This window comes from Anas platyrhynchos, chromosome 5 (genome assembly GCF_047663525.1).
Source record: "Anas platyrhynchos isolate ZD024472 breed Pekin duck chromosome 5, IASCAAS_PekinDuck_T2T, whole genome shotgun sequence".
Classification (NCBI taxonomy): Eukaryota; Metazoa; Chordata; class Aves; order Anseriformes; family Anatidae; genus Anas; species Anas platyrhynchos.
The window spans coordinates 63,517,374-63,536,150 of record NC_092591.1 but is presented as its reverse complement, the minus strand read 5'-3'; the positions used below and the strand labels follow the sequence as shown (position 1 = coordinate 63,536,150).

The following is an 18,777-nucleotide window of genomic DNA, read 5'->3' as shown; positions in this document are numbered from 1 at the left end:
CCCCCCCCCCCCATGGTACTTCATGAATTATAACGACGGCTTTTAGGTGTGGAATCCGAGTCCTGGCATAATTTACAAAAGCTGCTAAGCCCCTCGTTCTGTTTTGCTGGGGACAGTGTTTTTAACTGCCCGTATAGTGCAGAAGTAAGTTTGTACGGTCTGTGCCGTAATTTCTCCTTTCGGGCACATTAACCTCAGGTGGGGGGAAGCAGGAGCGTAGGAACCGGACCCGATCGGTTTCAAGATCCACGCAAATCCATCAAACAGCAAGGTTTCACAAATAAACCCATATTTGGACAACGTGAATTGTCATGAGTAACTATAATGAATGTCAGCCTTCTTTACATAAGCGAAGAGGTGACAAATCAGCCGTCATTAATATTTGTGACTCAACGTAGGTGCATTTTTCATCTAATAAAGTGTTCTTGAGGTACTTGATCCCTTCAAATCAATCGGTTCCAATGGGTTTGGAAGGCGAAGGTAGGGGCGCTCGGTGTGCCCTGGGCCGAGGAGAGCGGTGCCTGTGCCTCCAACACGGGGCACCTGAGGTGCTCCAGGGAAGCCGTGCGCGGCTCGCCGGGTGCCGCAGCCCGGTGTACGGGACTGCCCTTAGCTCAGCGCCCGAACGCCTGCAGGATCGGGGGCTCTAACAGCATTCTCCTGGCTGCCCAGAGGCAAACCCTGTTGTTTTTGCAGCCCCTATCATCTGCGCCCTGTGGCGCTTCGGCCCCGCGGAGCTCTCGGGGGCAGCGCCCCTCGCCCCGCGCCTGGCCGGAGCCGGAGCCGGAGCCGGCCCCGGGCAGCGTGTGCCGGGTGCTTCGCCCGCATCTGGCCGCGAGCGGTGTTTCAGAGAGAGGTGAGCTACGTGCCCGTGACTCTGCCTGGCTAGGTAGCCGCGCTCCCTGCTACACCCCGCAGAGGTATGTGCGAGGGGATGACTGACACTTTCCTACATGCGGCTCACTCCGGGGCAGCCGCCGCCTCCCTCGCCAGCAGCGGCCGGGCCCCCGGGGGCTCCCGGCTCCGCTCCCCCCGCCACCGGGGCAAGCCGGTGGCAGCGGCTCGCCCTGCCCGCTGCCGCCCCGGAGGGGGCAGCGCACGGCCGGCGGCCACCCCGCACCCCCTCCCCGTTTCCCCGGCCGTGAGCTGGCCGCCGGGACAAGCCCGGATTCGCTCCTGCGCCGCACCTGCCCGGCCGGAGCACGGGGCGGGAGGCGGCTGCGGGAGCCGGGCAGCCCCGGGCTCTGCCTCGTCCCCTCGGCCCCGGCTCGAGTGGTCCCGCGGAGCCGCAGCCCTGCTGCCCTCCCCGAGGGCCGTGCTCGGCCTTCCGAGAGCTCCCGAGGCAGCTCAGGCTGGAGGGAGTCCGCACGTTCCCTTGGTCAGCAGAAGCTGAAACTGAATCTAACTTCTCTGAATGAGAAGGCAGGATTTGGTGTCCCGGGCATTGCTTTGATTTAATTTAGATCTCTTGTTCCAGTAAAAAATCCCACACTTCCCAAAATGCTGGAAAATCCCTCATTAGAATCCTTGGCCAAAAGGGAAGTGCATTTTGTATACTCTTAGGCAAACAATGCAGAAAGAATCCTACATTGGTTTAGGAGTAATAATAATATTAAGACAAGTCACATGTGAGTGCCATGCTGAATACAATGGCCATTTTAGTGACACAAAATTAGCTCATTCAGCTTTGCGTGCAGGCAAACTTTGGCACATAAAGGATCAGGCAAGATGCAGTTTGTTGCTGACGTGATTTGTGAAAGGGCTTCAGCAGGTAAAGCTGGTTTCAAATCTAACACAAAACATCACATTCTCAGTCCAGATGCTTGTTTTGTTCTTCCTCAGCATTTGCATTCCTAAGCAGCTTGAAAATGAGCAATAGGCACTGAATTTGTGCGATGAGGTAGTAACAAGTTCTGCTTCATAAAAATTACTTTGTAAATAGCTATTTACATCCCCCCCCCAAAAAAAAAAAAAAAAAAAAAGACACAGAGTGTTCTGTGGACTTTTTTTGGCAAAGTATTATTCTGAGGCAATGCCACACAGTTCTGCAAGACTGGACTCTCCTCAAGAAGTGTAGGCTCTCCTGTGGGTGCTACCTCATCCATCACAGAGAAGTTGGCCTGGAGAAACATCCGGCTCTTGTACTTGTTTACTGATTATCTTGGGCATGTCATTCAACCTCTCAGTATTGCTGTGTGTACAGAAAATTTTACAACATCTATCTAGCAGGGAGATTGTGAGGAACTCCCTGCTGTTTTGTGCTCTTTTGCACAGTATTTTATTCAGGTGAAGTTTTATTCCAGAAGCAAAGGTCTTAACACCTGTAGGCATCGATGGCAAATAAGTTTGAGGCAAATATTTTGTGTTGATTATGCAAGAAAATTGTTATTTGAAGGCAGTGGGAGTGCTTTTGCATATTTCATTCCAGGTTGGTACAAACTTTACTGAGTTAATATACGATGAGTGTGAATATACTTGATTGTACTTCAGGCTGTATAAAATCAGCACAAAGATGATACAAGCAGAAGAAAGACACCCTATGAAGCATGTAAAACCCTTGTCAAGCTCCACAGAGAAAAGCCTCACTGTTGGTGCATGTACTCAGACAGCTGTATTGTGCCAACGGTACAGTGACAAGGGACAATTCCATCTCCAGCAGTCCGACTGGAGGGGGGATGGTTTCAGTGTGCCTCGTGTCTGGTAGGTTTGAGTATACCAAACAAAACCTCCTCGGGGAGGGAGATGCATATTGGTAGAGAAAAACTGCTTGGGGTCATGGCTGCTTTCCTCTTCTGGTAAGGGGTGTCACTAAACTGGGGGGTGACACTGGATTAAGGGACTGCAGGCTGAATGTGACCTACATATTTGCCGAAGGAGAAGTTAACTGTACAAGCTGCTGGGAACCTTCACATTTTTTTTGTGCTAAGCACATGGTCTGAGTGCGGTGACATTATCCCTTGTATGCTTTCTGTCTCCCGGGGTGGGGGGGGACACACTGCCCACAGTTCTTGCCCAGGTCCTGCTGGAGACCTAGGCCTTGGTGTTCACCCACAGCTGCTGCTCTAGGAACCCCTTCATGGCCCGGTAGCAGCCAAGCTACTCTGCTGGAACAGAGGGAATTTTATTTTTGGTGGTCTGGATGAAAGTTCAGTTTACTTTGCCTTAGACTTTAGGCGAGCAAACAACGTCTGCTCCACTTCCTCGTTTGTCCTATAAGAATATTAGATTACTCGCTACTAAAGGGAAGTTAAGGAAGTAAGTTACGGCTGACTGAATCCTTTTGGTCCATGCAGGTACGCAGCCAAACAGCTGTGTTGGAGCCCAGATGAATGGTGCCCTTCCTGTCACATGAGTACCTAAGACGTGCCACTTCTTATGACCTGCTTTATAGACTAACCAGGCTTTGGTTGTATTGGTCTAGATGGAAGAAGGAACAAGGCTGTATGTAACGTGGGCGCTAGTACTATTGGGGACTCAATAAGTCATATTTTCCTCTTGATCTAGCATTTGTTAATACCCTGGGAAAAGTGTTAGGTGGTATTCTCCTGCCAGAGGTGCTGGCTTAAAAGAGAAGTGAGACTTAAGTACTGAGATTTGTCATCGCATATCGAACTGTTTTATGAGTGCAGATATGATAACGCTAAGGTTCTGTTTGAGCTCCAAATTAGGTAATTTCTTAGTGTCTCTAAGCTTTCTCTCCAGGTTTAGCTACACACATTATCCTGTGCTTTCATAAACTGTTGCATGTCCTGGCTTTGTGCTGTTGAACAGCTGCAGTGTCCACCCCTAGGAGTTATGGCGCTGAGCCTTATCCTTGTCCACTTCACCAGCAATATGTGGCTTCGTTAGGCTTTGCATTCCTTTTTTGCTACTTCAGAAATGCTTTAATCAGTGTTTTGAAAGCAGCTTTGTGGGTTTCGGTCATTAAAGCCTACAGGATCATGGTCCAAAAAGCCTATGCATGATTTAAGAAAGGTACTCCTTCTAGCTCCTGCTTAATATAGGAAGTGACTGACCCCACGGTGTGCGTCTCTCGAAAAGTATTCCCAATTTTTTCGATGTATACGTATGTTATTTCCAAAGTTAACAAGCAGTTTATTAAACCTTAGGTCTTCCTACGTGGTGTTTGACTTCAAAACAGTTAAGCCATGAAGCTGATTGCTCGAAGGAGATTTTGACTGCAGCCCTTCCGTGAGAAGGGACGAGCAAGAGCATTGCAATTGATTCTCCGAGCCCCCGGGCCGCCGGCCGCACACGCCCGTTACGAGCAAGCAGCGCCACCTCTCCCCTCAGACCCCCGCACTGACGGGGCGGCCGTTGGGGCCGTTAGCGCCCGGCCGTTGGGGCCGTTGGGGCCGTTAGCGCCCGGCCGCAGCCTCTCGGAGGCCCCCCCCGCCTCAGGGCGCCCCCCTCCCGGCCGGCCGGGCCCGGGGCCGCCGCGTGCCGCCGGCGCTGCCGCAGCCCACGCCCAGCCCGGCGGGGTCACGGCGCAGCGGGCTCGGCGGCGCGCAGGCGCACAGCGCGCCCGCGCCTCCAACATGGCCGAGGCGGTGCCGCCGGCCCCGCGGCGGGGAGGATGCTGAGCCCCCGCCAGCCGCCGCCAGCCGCCGCCGCACGGGTGGCGAGGCCCGGGCCGGGCCGCCCGCAGCCATGGCCAGGCTGGCCGACTACTTCATCGTGGTGGGCTATGACCACGAGAAGACAGGTAGGTGTGGCTGCCGCGGGGCCGCTCCGCCGCCCCGGCCTCTTCCCCCCTCCCCTCGTCCTGCCCGGCCCCGGCCCCGGCCCCCGCCCGCCTCCGGCCGGGCCGCGGGAGGAGGAGACTGGCGGGGAGCGGGGAGCCCGCGGGCGGCGGCGCCGGCCTCAGCCTCAGCCTCCCCCCGCCGGGGGCACGGCGGGCCCGGCCACCGCCTCAGCACACCTGGACGGCCCCGGCCCCGGGGACCCGCCCCGCAGCCGGCGGCCCCCGCCGCGGGGCCAGCGGGAGCGCCCCTGTCCCGAGGGACCCCCGCAGGGAGCGGCGGTGCCGGCGGCCGGCCCTCTGCGGCCGGTGGGCAGAGGTCGGGGAGCGCTGGGCGGCCGGCAGCCTCTTCAGGAACGGCTTTTTTCTCTTTATTTTGTGTGCTCAGAAGGAAAGCGGTGCTGTCTCTTAACATTTTGCGGGTAACGAGGCTGGTTTCAGTTGTGTAATCTCTTTGGGTAATACCGCGCTGCTTCGCTGAACAAACCCCAAATCAGGATGTGAACTGATTTGAAAACCAGCTGATTGCCCACTGAGCCGTGCGTGTGCTGGGTGCTTCAGGGTGCTCCTTTGGATGTATGGTGTCAATAAAAGAGTATTCTAAACAGTTGAACGTCCCTTAATTTATTTGGCTGTACGTAAAACAAACAACACTCAAGTTTGTTACTCTGAGTTATTCTTTGAAGTGGCAATTGCTTGGAGGCTGTAGTTGTTCATTGTAAAATATTAGGGAATAAACCATTAGAATAAGATCTCTATTTTTCAGAAAGATAACTTTTAGAGAGATTATGGTATCCACGTATTTAAAGATATATTAGCCCACAGAGTTGTACCAAGCTTCTCCAGGATTTTACCATACCAGTATTATTACAGTAATTCTGGTGCGGTTCCCCCTCCACTCACTTTAAATAGACTTGTCCTGACAGTAGTGGCAAAATTATAAGACATTTGAAATGGAGAACACTTTGTCTGAAATAAAGTCTTTCCGCTCTCCTGTTTGGAACATTTTGCCCTGCAATATCAGAGAGCCCAAGTCAAAACAAAGAAACGAAAAATCCAGGAGGAGGCAAAGCAAAGCAGACTGCCTTCTTAAAGGTTATGATCCGTCTGACACAGCCACTGTGTGAAATAAAATTGCAGATTATATTGGAAAGCTTTATGCTGGCAAAATGTCTTCATCTGTAGTATTAAAACACGTGTTTAGCTTCCTGTACATAAATTGTCTTGTTCAGTTTAGTGGAATTGCTTGTATGTATGAAGTTGAGCAGATCCATAAATAAGTCCAGAATCAGAACCTTAATTTTTAAAGGTCATCCCCAGAAAGCAACTATTTAGACTTCATTACTTAAATTACTTCTTGCTACTTTAATGCTTCGTAATAAAATTGTTTGAAGAAACAACATTCTGTTGGAGACTAGGCATGCATTGTTTTCCAAATTCCTTTACCCCCACATGCAGTCCCATAACACGCGGAGTACTGACCTTTCTTTTTCTTGTAAAGTCATAGCTTACTTGATGTGGTTATGCTTCCTTCTAGATGAAAAAGCAGGAGCATATGTTTCTGGGACTGTGGACTTATTACCTGTGAATCTTTTAGGTTTTTAATTATGTTATCTCTTTTTTTTTTTTTTTTTCTTCCCACCTTCAACGGTGTTCTGGCTTGGTTTAAATGCATTTGATTTTAATTTGGAGTGTAATCATATTTTGTACTGTTTTTTCAAGGATAAGGTATGGAATATCTTTGTATAAACAAGCAAACAAAAATCCTGTAACCTTCCCCTTCTTCCCCAACCTGTATGTCAGCAAGAGTTTGAATAATGTGCACTTGAAGTTAGTAAGAAAAGATGTTTATATTAATGACTGCTATCCCCCAAAAGCTCTTGTGCCTCTTCTATCTCTTTCTATAGTAGCCATCATCTGGCCCGACTTAGATGGGTTAAATGGATTTATTTACACATGCCAATATCTGCAGTATATTGAAAATGTGACGAAGATGTTGCTTTCTTGTTAGTCTAGCAAACCGTATTTCCTAGTTTATCAGATTATGTAGCTTTATTTACAAAAAACATTCACTATAAGTATCTAAAATTATGCATTTATGCTCCTGTGCAATCTAGGAGTGAGGTTCTAGATTTTCCTGTAGTGGAAAAACTTTGATGTTAAAAGTTTTTATCCAAAACGATGGGAGAATGTTTTTCTTATCCTCAAATAAACCAAAGAGAGCATCCTTTGAGGATCTGTATCTCAAACATTCCAAAATTCATTTCTGTTACAGCCTGGGTCTGTGTAAATTGCTGTTAGTGCAGTCCTTGTGGCCATCCCTGTTATGTTAAGTCTTCCTTTCCCTTGCACTAACACTGCTGGTGGACCTTCTGATGGCCCACTCTAGGATGCTGACCTGTCAGAAAGACCCTTCTTGCTGACTAATTTGTCTATGTGACTTATTTTAATTTTCTTTCTGAGTTAGTTTTCTGCTCATTTGTCAAACCCAGTTTACTTACCAGGGTATCAGATGAGCGCAGGATCAGCTTAAAGGAGGAGCAGGAGCATAAGTCTCTGCAGCCTGAATTTGTTTCAGCTTGAATCATCCTAGAGCCCTGAGCACAAAGCTTTTCATCAGGTGCCTCTGTCTCCTTTGTACTTTGGGAGAAGTAACGGGTGCCTAAAAGTAGATCATGGAACAGGTGGTTTATTTATGCCTGGCAAGGTGAGCGGAGAATGAGCGTTGCCATTGATTGCTTAGGTGTCAGCAGGCTTTCAGGCACCTAGGAAGTTAAGAAAAAATCTTTGTGTTTTAAAGGATGATCTCATTCACCTAGCTTTTTATCTATTTCAGACACAGTTGACTATATCTCTGTTTAAAAACTACTTTGTCCATACCTTTCCCCATGAAAATAAATTTAAATATATCACAGTTACTGCTACTATGTATTTTAAAACTGATTTTGGGCCACTACAGAAAATCATGATAGTGGTAGTTCCTGCTGGAATTTTGTGTTTGTTCCTTGGCAGAGGTGGAGAAACCAGACTTAATAAATGTTCCCTGCTTGTTTTAACAGTGGAAATGTGAAGGATTTTGGTGATACACCAAGGTTGATTGCTTTACTGTGTTTATTTTGCATTCACCTGGACCTTTACTAAGGGAGATAACATTTTTCTCCAACATATCAGTGCAATATAAAGCTGTTACGTCACTTGCTGCAAAAGGCATTTACAGAAGGCTCTTTTAAGGGAACAGACGTGCTAGAAAATGGAGGCTTCATGTTAAAAGCAGGACAAAATCCCACTGACAAAAGACCCTACTGTATAGCCACTTTGTTTTTCCTTCAATTTTGAAGTGTGCTTGATGCGTTGCACCAAAAGTTTCCATTTAAGATGTTTGAATAATGGAATGTGGATGAGATTTAGGAAGAACACAGATGTTTGCAGAGATCACAGAAGGCCATGAGAAAATGCCTTTTTTGTTTGGTTTGGTTTTGTTTTTGCCGGTACAAACTATAATCATAAATTTATCACTTGAATTTCCACATGGTGGCACGTGAAAAAAGTAAGAGACAACATTTTGTGTCTTTCTTATCTCACAAACTGAAAGGTAGGGTTAGTGAAGAGAGAACTAAATACTGGATTTGTTTATTCTGCCCACACCCCCATAATGGTCTTGCTATAGGATGCTGTTGTGCACACACCTGTGAGAGGGAGAGAATGTTTTCTGTGTTACTTTGCTGTAAGAAGACAGACTTTTTTTTTATGTTCTTCCTTGTTGTGTGTAGTTGTAATGCGTATGGCAGAAGGTGTAAGGCTTATAACAGTTTTATAGCAGTTTCATTTGACTGTTGTCATAACTGATAAATGCTGATACAACGTGTAGGCTCTGTTGTGGTTGTTTCTGTTCTGATTTTTATCAGCTTCTTTTCTGGGAAGCCTTTCTTGTCTAAGCTGTTTCATATCCTAATGGGTTTTGAAACTAGATAAGTGATTACTGATAGAGTGGGAGAAATTCCTAAATGCAATTGTCTGATACTGTTGTTTTTTTTTTTCCCCTGGGCCAGATTTTGCCTGTGAAGAAGTATTATTTTCATTTTGGGGGTTAAATAGCATATAATATGATGAGAAGATTTTTTTTTTTTTTGGGGGGGGGGGAGGGAGTGTTATATTTATTGTGTATTCCTAGTTGGGCATTCCACTGGGCTAGCACATATATAAGGAGTGGGCGAGTTCTTGGTGTCTTTAATATGCAATTTTTGTAAAATAGAACAAGTAGAAAAATGAGAGTATCAAGTAGTTACTTCAGTGGTTTTCTTACCTGTGCTGGAGCTTAATTTCATTCAAGACGTTTAGATGTAGAGCTTAGGGATATGGTTTAGTGGGGACTGTTAGCGTTAGGTCAGAGGTTGGACTGGATGATCTTGAGGTCTCTTCCAACCTAGAAATTCTGTGATTCTGTGTGATTCTGTGAAGTGGGATCTAGATCTAACATGCAAATATCAAAGTGAAAAAGACCATAAAAACTTGTGGCAAAAGGAAGAATCTTTCTTGGAACTGTAGTTTAGTGAAGCATCAGCAGTAGCATCAGAACTGAATCAGAATGCAGATATGTAAGTATCTGCGCTTTGCCAAGAGATTACTGTGGCTGGGTATGGTGACTGAAGAAGAGCATGAGTGCCCTAAACATTTTCCAAGCAAATGAGTTGCTCTAATGTAGGAAGTTGTATCTTGTAACCTTGTTCTTGCTTGGGTTAGTCTTTTGATACAACAGTCTCCATCATACCCCACAGAAACAGAAAAACAGAAAGAAGAACATTTTTGTTGCCTTTTTTTTTTTTTCCTTGTAAAATAAGGCTAGCTTGAAAAGCTACTTGGAGGAAAAAAAAACAAACCAGTATTTTTTCTGTTAGCATTTCTTCCTTGAATGTATCCAGGCTATAGATTCTAATATGTAATGTTGACAAAAAAGAAAAAAACTACTGTTGTTTTGATTTTTTTTTTTTGAAATGTTAATGAATCTATAAAAGCTTGACAGAGTTCAGTTTAATTTTTCTTTCCTGCAAATGTCTGTTACTGAATCTCTCTGAAGAAGTTGTATTTGAAACTCTCTGCTCACTTGGTCTTGCCTTCCTAGAAGCAGTAGCAATATTTTTTTTTTGTTTGCGTTTTCATTTAAACTGAGACATTCACGAGGCTTGAATGTTTATGGTGCAAGCTATCTTAATTTCACCTAAAACATAGGGACACGGATTTTCTTGAGGGAAGTAACATTTCTTGTCTTTGGGGAGGTTTCAAGGCTAAATTGCAATAAAGAATCTCTCTCCCCTTTTCTGTCCTGGATTAATGTTGTGGATTACCTAACAAAAAGACACTTTTCATGCAGCATGTTCATGAAAAACAGTGTGTTATGCAAGCCTGAATACTGTTTAAGCACTCGCCTTCTATAACTGCAAGCATATTTTTCAGTGGGGGACAATGAGAGTGGCATTTAACTCCTACAGCGTCGCAAACATAACAGCCTTATCTTACAATACTGGGGAAGATAATTATTCTGCTGTGGTAGTTCACTGACATGAATTTAAAACACCAACCACCTCCTGAGCTACTGGTACTTATGAAGTGAAAAACAAAGGAAAACCACAGTCACTGTGGAATCATTTACATGTGGAACAGTAGATGCACTGTTCAACCTTAATAAACATCAGTGTAAGTTGCATCTGACAAATATACACTGGTAATTAGGAAGCCCTCCCTTCAGTTCATCTGTTCTTTTCCTGCTTTGCAGTAACATGGGATCTTGCAGCTCATTGTTTATATAGCGAAAAGAATTATTTCTACTAATGAACTCTGTTGAAGCATTTTCTTCAGTTTGGTGTTTTGGGGCTTGTATTCCACTTAAATGTATTTGTTGAAATAAATGATTCCTTTGGTGTCAGTGGTATATTCTGAAGGCAAAGACGACCCAAATAGCATTGATTTGAATTTGACAGCTAAATCCCTGCTCATTGAGCCAACAAGATACTTGTCATTGCTATCTGTTAGTGACATGATTTCACATCTCTGATGTTAACAGTTCTCAATTTTCTAATTTTCCACAAATGATATGATCTGAAATGATGAAATCAATTAACACAGTTTCACTTTGTTTGCTTTGTAGTACTCTTGGGCTCAAGCTAATGCAACTGATCTATTAAACTGGACATAGGTGATGTGCTTAGCACTGCAACCAGGACCAGTAGTTGGTGGTAGTACACACAGGTTTTGTGTAGCTGAGGTAGATGAATGCTAATATACAGCAAGTATAAAATTGTCATAATTCTGGATGCAAATTCACGGCAGCTGTATATAAAACCACATTGGATTCTGGAGGGCCTCAACAGGTAAAAAGAGACAAAGGAATATTATTAAGATCAAGTACTCGGAGATTAGGAAAAAAAGGTAGGAATAACATCCTTTTAATGTGACTTATATGTAGCTTCATATGGGTGAAAAACACTTTAAAACACAGAAAATTCATTATCTGATACTTGGACAAGTCTTCTGCAAGATTGGAAATGTCTGTTGAAATAGTACAGACTTGTACGTTGGATCTAATGGAATAGTAACTCGAAGATGAGACGTTCTGGCAGAGGATTTCACAGATACTTGCAGACACCAAGGGACGGTGACTCCTCTCTAGAATTTTGAATTCAGTTGTGGAAAAGTGTGCTTTGGAAAATGGGTTGCATAGAGTTACTTTTGCCAAATGGCATAATTATTAATGCCAGTAGTATTGAGTGCTGTCACTTGGCAGTGTCCTTTCCTCTCTCAGCTCCGTAGTGGGCTGCATATCACTTTATATAGGTTGGGACCCCTTGCTCTGTATGACATTGGTGGCTCTTACTGCTTATGTTTGGACTATTCGGGTATTTTGGAGTTCTTTCTGTCTTCCAGTTTGGTTTTCCAGTCTTACCCTGGAAGAATCTCTGACTTACAGGTATCTCTTCCTCTGCTTCCTCTTTCCCTTTTCTCTTAATATGTTTAGGCAGTTTTATCCACTCAGTGTTTTTTCTGATATGAAGTCATCTTGTCCAGTCAGTCTGGTTTCTCCTGGTTTTCATCTTCTCTTCTTTGTAGCTTGCCTTTTGTCCTTTGTTTCAGCTCCCAGCGAGATTGATGTCTGTTGGCACATAGTCTACATGAAGGAAGATGTCACCTGATACGATTCAAGTGAAAAGAAGTACTCTATTTCTGTTCCTGTTCTTAGGCAGGCCTTAACCCACAGTTGTTGCTTTCGCAGAACAGTTCATCTTCATATTGCCTTCTCTTCCCAGCTTTGGACAAGAGCACGTTTTGATAGCATGCATGTGACCTGATCATCAGTTGGGTTGATACGGTAACCATTAAGCATTTTGTTTGAGATGAAATTTTCAAATAGTTAAAGTAAATATCTATCCGTCATGTAAACACAAAGGCTGGGTTTGATTCTGATGTGAATTTCAGGCCTAAAAGAGTGCTTGTAAGAGTTTTAGTTTAGGCAAAAAAAAAATGTCCTTGTCCCGTCTTATTTCTTAGAAACAGCATAAGTATTTGCTCTGGAGTTTTCTGAAATAATTCAGCTAGAGGCAGATATTAAGCACTGAGACATAAGATGGTACATTTAGTTTGGCTAAATTAGAAATAATTGAAAATATTTATATTTATGTAAATGGATTAGATAAATATAAATTACATAATTTTATCAATTTTACCTTATAGAATAAGAGGTTAGAACACCCTGAGTAAGGCTTATGTCTGTGAGCTATTTGCTCACTTAACATATATATTTGTGCTTTGGACAAAGAAATATGGACGCTGGTCCTTTTGTGTGACTTTTGTTCTCTGAAGTATAAATGTAATTCCTAAATAGCAGTAAGCAAAAGCTGACTGTACTGCTAACAAAATACCGACGACTTATTGAAGAAACACAGAGTTATGATCTTGTCCATTCACAAAGCATAAAGATAATGGAATGGATTTTTAATTCTTAAGTACTGGTGAATGGGCATACCATTCTTTTTAAATAGCTGTAAATTAGGAAACTGTGTTTTCTAATGGTATTATAGGGACAGTGTTTCATAAGAATATAAGCTGCATAGAAAAAGCCATATGCTTTGTTTCTGCAGAACTATTTCTTCATAGTAGTCTCTTCTCCCAGAAACATATATAGTAGGTCTGTGAAGCTTGTGCAATGACTAAGCTGTTACTGTTCTGTATTGTTAGCATATGCTGTTTTAAAACTGTTTAACACAAATGATTCTAGTAGAAGTTACCAAAGCACTTCGTTGTCCTTTCTTCTTGATTGGTAACTTGTGAAGAGAGGAATTTGTTTTTTCTGAAGAACTTAGAATTTTGAAAGGATAATTTCAAAGGAAAAAATGATACTTTTCCACCCTAAAACACTGTTTTAAGACCATGTTTTGTTTGCCATATAGTATTGGTAATTAATTTATTTCTCATCTCTTTCAAGTTGTGAATTTTACAATATTAAGACCCGCAGAAAGGTGAAAAAAAAAATCTTCACTGATTTTTGTTTAGTACAACTCTCGGTTCTGATCCTGTCGGAGATGGTAGTGGACACCGATGTGATTGGTCTAAAGGTGTCATTGAATCCGTCATATCTAGTAGAAGTGGCCAGACTTGCCCTCGACATACTCCTCTCTCTCAGCTTTGAAAACTCAAAGTAATTCATCTGCAGTGCTGTGGCCAGGGGTGGCTTTTGTGTGGTTCAGAAGGCTGCTGCTCGCTGTGAGCGCAACGTCCTGGAGGTTCCTGGTGCTGGCATTTGCTTGCTGGTGGGCTCTTAGGCAGAGTCTGCTTTAGTGAGGCAGATGAGCTGGGGCACCAATTTGAGCAATAGAGGGTGCCTGCACTGCAGCTGAGGTGCTGAGGGAGGGGAGAGCTGCTGCCTGAGCACTGCCCGCTTTGAGGTTCACCCCACATTTCTAAGAAACATTATTAATGAATTATTTCATGCTTCTGAGGACCTACTTGCTTCGGCAAAATATGAAGCTGAAAGTGCATGTTTCTCACCATCAGCAAGTTTTATCAGCACAAGGTTTGGAATGGATGCTTTCGGAAGTATTTCTGAAACATAAGTTAACTAGGTGTATGTGCAAAATAAAATGATGCTTTCTGTAGTGATAAATAGTCAGGATTTAGAGCTGGTGTTCAGAAATGGAAGCCAGTTCATAGGGCTGTGGAAAAGTAGCTTCCTCTCTAGATGTTTTATGGGTACTTTAGTAATTATTTTACTTATTCTAAGTTTTAGCTACAAATTCTGGTCAACTTTGCTGAAGGGATGTGAGGTAATGCCTGTTGAACTCTCAGATTTGCCCTTTAGCTGGAGGCAACTACCCCTACAACAGTTTTGGACGCTCATGCCTGTTCCTTGCTAATTCCAGTAATGAACTGACATTTTGACTCAAGCTGCCAGTAAACATGCTTTAAGCTGAGACACCTGAATTTGTGTTGACATGGTTGGAGCATGGGATGCGTTTTTCCAGCTCTGGGGAGCTGATAGTTTCCAGCAGAAAAGCAGCGAAAAGACCTAGAGGTGTTAACATCCCAAACCATCTCAGAGGGTTTTTTCTAGGACTAGAGTGTCAAAGCTGTGGTGTCAGCAGCGATGGCATTGTAACCCAGCAGGACTGCCAAAGCGAGCGTCGTGTTTTTTCAGTTACAGGCAACCAAAAAGAAAACAAAACCATATAAACCCACATGCTCATGATTTGGAATTCAAAACTCATCTTTCAAAAGATTCTCTTTCCTGTTTGATTAATCTGCATAAATAATAATATTAGGTTTGCCACTGAATAAACAGCGTTGATTCAAATAGTGATACTTTTATAAGGTTGTTTTTTCAGTACTCTATTTTCCAAATATTTTGTTTATAGTGTTTATTATGAAGAGAGATGAGATCATACATATTTAACAAAATACCCTGGTGGAGGCCGTTTTTATTATTTTGTTCTCTTTTGCTACATGCCATATTTTTGGAAGAGGCAAGACTGTCACTTGAAGCATTTAATGTTTTGTGAGAGTGTGGTCTTGAAATATGTCCAGAAAACATACTTTCTAGCTTTCTGGCTTTGCAAGATGCTTTTGCATTTTTTTCTAAATTAATTTTGTTTGTATGTTTGCTTGTTTGTGTATGTTGGTATGCAGTTTAAGAGCACGCAGCTTCACTGGTCCAGTCTCTAGAAATAGTCATTGACACTCCGAGTTCCTTTCTGATAGTCTAGTAGCAGAGAGAAGATACTGATTTACTTCCATCCCTAATTTGAACAAAGCTGAGGATTGTTCTTTGTTACCGTGAGATGAGGATTTTAGAGACCTAACTCAGAAGACTATAATTTTAATAATCTGTTGTTTATATTTAAAGTCAGAAAATCCAGAGTTAAGATTTACAGATGAGCAATAAAAATAAACTTAAAAAAAAATCAAGTCTTCATTCAGACTGGATGCATAGTGTCGTAGGTCTTGCAGAATCAACTGTGGAGGTGCTCCCTATTCTAAGGTTGTGATGACTGAAGACGGGATGTTGGGAAATAATTGGTAACTCTAGTCTTTCTTTGTCATGGAGCTGTGTGTGTTCTGTTTATTCTCTCTGTGTTCTTAAAGTTATAATACATTTTGTGAGCTGTGTCATCTCCCATTGTGAAATTCTTTTCCTTTTCCCATCCCTGTTCTCTGATAAAATCGATAATCTTGTTTCTTGTCGGTCTTTAGGTCATGGCTACCAATATATTTTGAAATCCTGAAGCAGAAGATTCTTGAACTGCAACATATAACCTTTGAAGTAAAAACAATTTTCTGTTCTATAACGACAGGTTTTGTTCGTTCTTCTTGAGGTTGAAAAAAAGGAGGGTAAATATTTCATCAGAACCTAAAAAGGGATCAGATACTCTGGTCAGTTTCTGTTATGCATCCTCATGTTTGCTTACCAATTGCACCATTCCAGCTATCCAAGTTTTCTTCCTCTTCTGTCAAACCACATGGTTCTCATAGTGCACCCCTAGCCTCCCCCACAAAAAAAAACCCTAAAACCTCTCCAAAGCCAGAAGGATGACCGTGTAGCTTCTGCCAAAAAATGATAGAGTTGTAACTTTGAAAAAATCCCCATGTGAAGCCTAGAAATAAACAACAGTTAGTGAGCATGAAGAATCTCTAATCTCTTACTGTCTGAATCTGGCCTGTACTCCCTACCTGAGACTAATCATGCTTCTTAAAGGTTAGAAAATAGATTTGCAAGGACCAAACTTAGATGTTTTATTGGGTTTAATTGATTTATGAAGACTGGATTTATTATTATTTATATATTTTTTTATTTTTATATTTTATAATTTTTAAATCCTATATATTGGAGTTACCAAAATGAGATTTGGACTACAATAATCTTAATATGGTAGTACAAAGCATCATGTGCTTTTTGCAGTTCTTTCGAAGAATCAGCAAACAGATGGATAAAGATGTCAACGGTCTTGCCAATCATAATTTTCAGTGAGTTTTCCTATCTAGGGCTCTTTTTAAATAATCTGAACTGTTGCTGGTTAAATGGTAACAGTCCAAAGAACAAATTGAAAAAGGCAGCAAGTGATCAGTATTTATAGGTATGGCTGGTAGCATGGATTCCCAGAGTCCATTTTGCAGACCTTTCCTGTTCAACATGTAAATATATCCTGTTTGAAATGAGGGGTTGAATAGTTAGGGGGTGAGATTTGCAGGTAATTTAAAAATAAAGAAACAAAGAGTGTAGCTGAATCTAAAGCTTACTGTGAAGGTCTTCAGAAAGAACTCTGACACTGAATGAGCAGGTACTGAAATTTTGGATGAAATGCAGTGTTGAAAAATAAAAGCTTATGTACAAGCAGTGAGGAGCAAAGATGATCCTAAGCCATTCACAACAACGATCTCTAATTTAGCTGTTGTCACTTAATGAAACAATTCTTGGAATGAGTGGAGGCGGTTCTTAAACATCAGGCTAGTATCTGGTGATAACAAGTATAAGCCAGAAATAAAAAGTGTTGAATTGTGTGAGAGAACTGAAAAAACAACAGAAAACACTGCAGTGTTGGGACTTAGAGCCTAGGGGACAAGAATGGATTAGGCGGTTCCCAGAAGTCCTGTTTAGCCCTGGTTTCTGTAGTCCTGAATATGATGTAAGAGTGGTAAATAGCTCTGGGAATCGTCCGATCCATTCTTCCTCACTAAGTCTTCATTGGTCTTGGTGCATGTTTGTCTAACTCATTCTTAAAAACCTCCAGTGACAGCAGGTTTCCAGCCTACAGTGTTAAGTCTATTCCAGTGCTTTGCTGCCTGACCTTTAGAAGGGTTTTCAGAGTGTTTAACTCAAGTAGTTTTCTGGTACGGTTTGAAGCCTATTACTACTATTCTCCTTGAAGTGTGGTGACCAACTGCATGTAGTAATTTACATGAAATCTTGCCAATACTAAGAGCGACACTGTTATTTCCTAGCTTTGCAGGCAGTTCTAGTGTGTAGACATCACTCTGATGTTTGTGTTTTTTTCAACATCACAACACTTATGGTCACTTAGCACTCTACTTTAAGCTCTCTATCCCTTTTAACCAAGCTGCTACCCAGCTAATTGGCCACCTCGTCTTTGTGTGATCAGCTCTTCTGACCTAGCTCTGAAGCTTTGCCTTTCTCCTTAGCCATACTCCAACATTTTTCATAACTTTCTCCAGTCAAGAGACTTTTGAATTCTCATCTTGTCCTCTAATATGCTTGTTATCTGCATTTTCTGAAAGAAATAATTTACATCTGTGTTACGTATGTCTGTATTTTTGTGTATAAATCTACAAGGAAGGGTGTAGAACAGCTTCAGTTACATTTTGTATTTCAGCCTGTAGTGATTTTAATAAAACAAAACACCCCAAAACAAAACTGAGCACTGAGCCCAATAATCACTTGTGTATTGTAGCTAGGAGATTTTTGCTAGGAGATCATTCTGTGCGTTTTTCTCTTGTGTATCCCTGCTGCTAATGTTTCTGCTGCCCTGGTAATGTTTCTACTGGACAAGCAACAAGGTGTATTGAATACTTGTTTTTTTCAGATTAGGTTTACTGGTGACTATTTATCGAGGTTAAGTGCTGTTGATCACATAGACCTTGTTTCTGCTGGAACCATATCTGAAAGTAGCATTGTTACTTGTAGGAACATGATTTACTGACGCGTAGAATACTTGCTTTCCTTTGTAAGAGACACTTTATACCCCTTTAAGCCCTGGTTAACATTTTGGGCTTGTCACAGCCTCAGAAGGGGGAGTTATGTTCTGTTAACTCATTTTGGGCTCAAAGTCAAGTGGTACTTAATTGTTTGCTAGGATATGGATGCAGCTCTGTTTTCTTCAATTATCTTTTAATTTCAAGCAATCAATTCCTTCAGTTTCTGAAAACTGCAGAGTATGGGTTGAAGATTTTTATTTTTATTTTTTACAAATTATTTTTACTGCTACTGATGCATGCAAAGGCAATGCAGTTTGACTTGTAAAATCCTGGCAGTGTGGATTGTTTATGGGGAGGGAGGCTGCAATAAGGGAATATGTCACTTTGGGTTACCAGGACAATAAGCACAGAATCATGTTATTTTTGCAGTACAGTTTTAGGAGAATTATCTCAAACAGAGGGAACATACTCATTGTTTAAAATTTAAAATTAGTGTTTATCTTTGGCATGTGTATTTTTTTTTCTCGCCGTAGTTACCTAAGTATTTAGCAGCATTTGCAGTGCTTGTGTAAGTATGCTTACAGGTCGGGTGAGGTGATGTTACTCTGCATGAACAAGTGACATGATACAAAGCTCAGCTTTTGTGAGGATCTGACTGCTAGTGTTAGGAGAACTGAAAATACACAGTAACATTTAAGATGTTTAAAAGCTCATAGGTGTAGATTTAAATGAAATCTGAATATATTATTTTTTGGTGTCTCTTAGAAATGACTGCATTCTTTGTGTTGATCCCTGCTTAATTTAAGCTTAAATTAAGCTTTGGCAGCTGTATTCATAGGGGAGGA

The 18,777-nt window shown here is 42.4% G+C and overlaps 1 protein-coding gene across 6 annotated transcripts in view; it reads left to right on the top strand.

The window, feature by feature from the left end:
• Positions 1-4,489: 4,489 nt before the first annotated feature.
• The window catches only part of SBF2 (SET binding factor 2), a 255,561-nt gene continuing 241,273 nt past the window's right edge, over positions 4,490-18,777 (top strand). For 3 of the 6 annotated variants that reach the window (XM_038179380.2, XM_072039375.1, XM_038179379.2), the window contains exon 1: positions 4,510-4,705. In XM_038179380.2, the coding sequence (XP_038035308.2) occupies positions 4,651-4,705 (55 nt within the window). In that variant the 5' untranslated portion in view covers positions 4,510-4,650. Of the gene's footprint in view, positions 4,706-18,777 lie in introns of all 6 variants that reach the window. The other 3 variants (XM_038179377.2, XM_038179376.2, XM_038179378.2) reach the window with 2 other exon arrangements.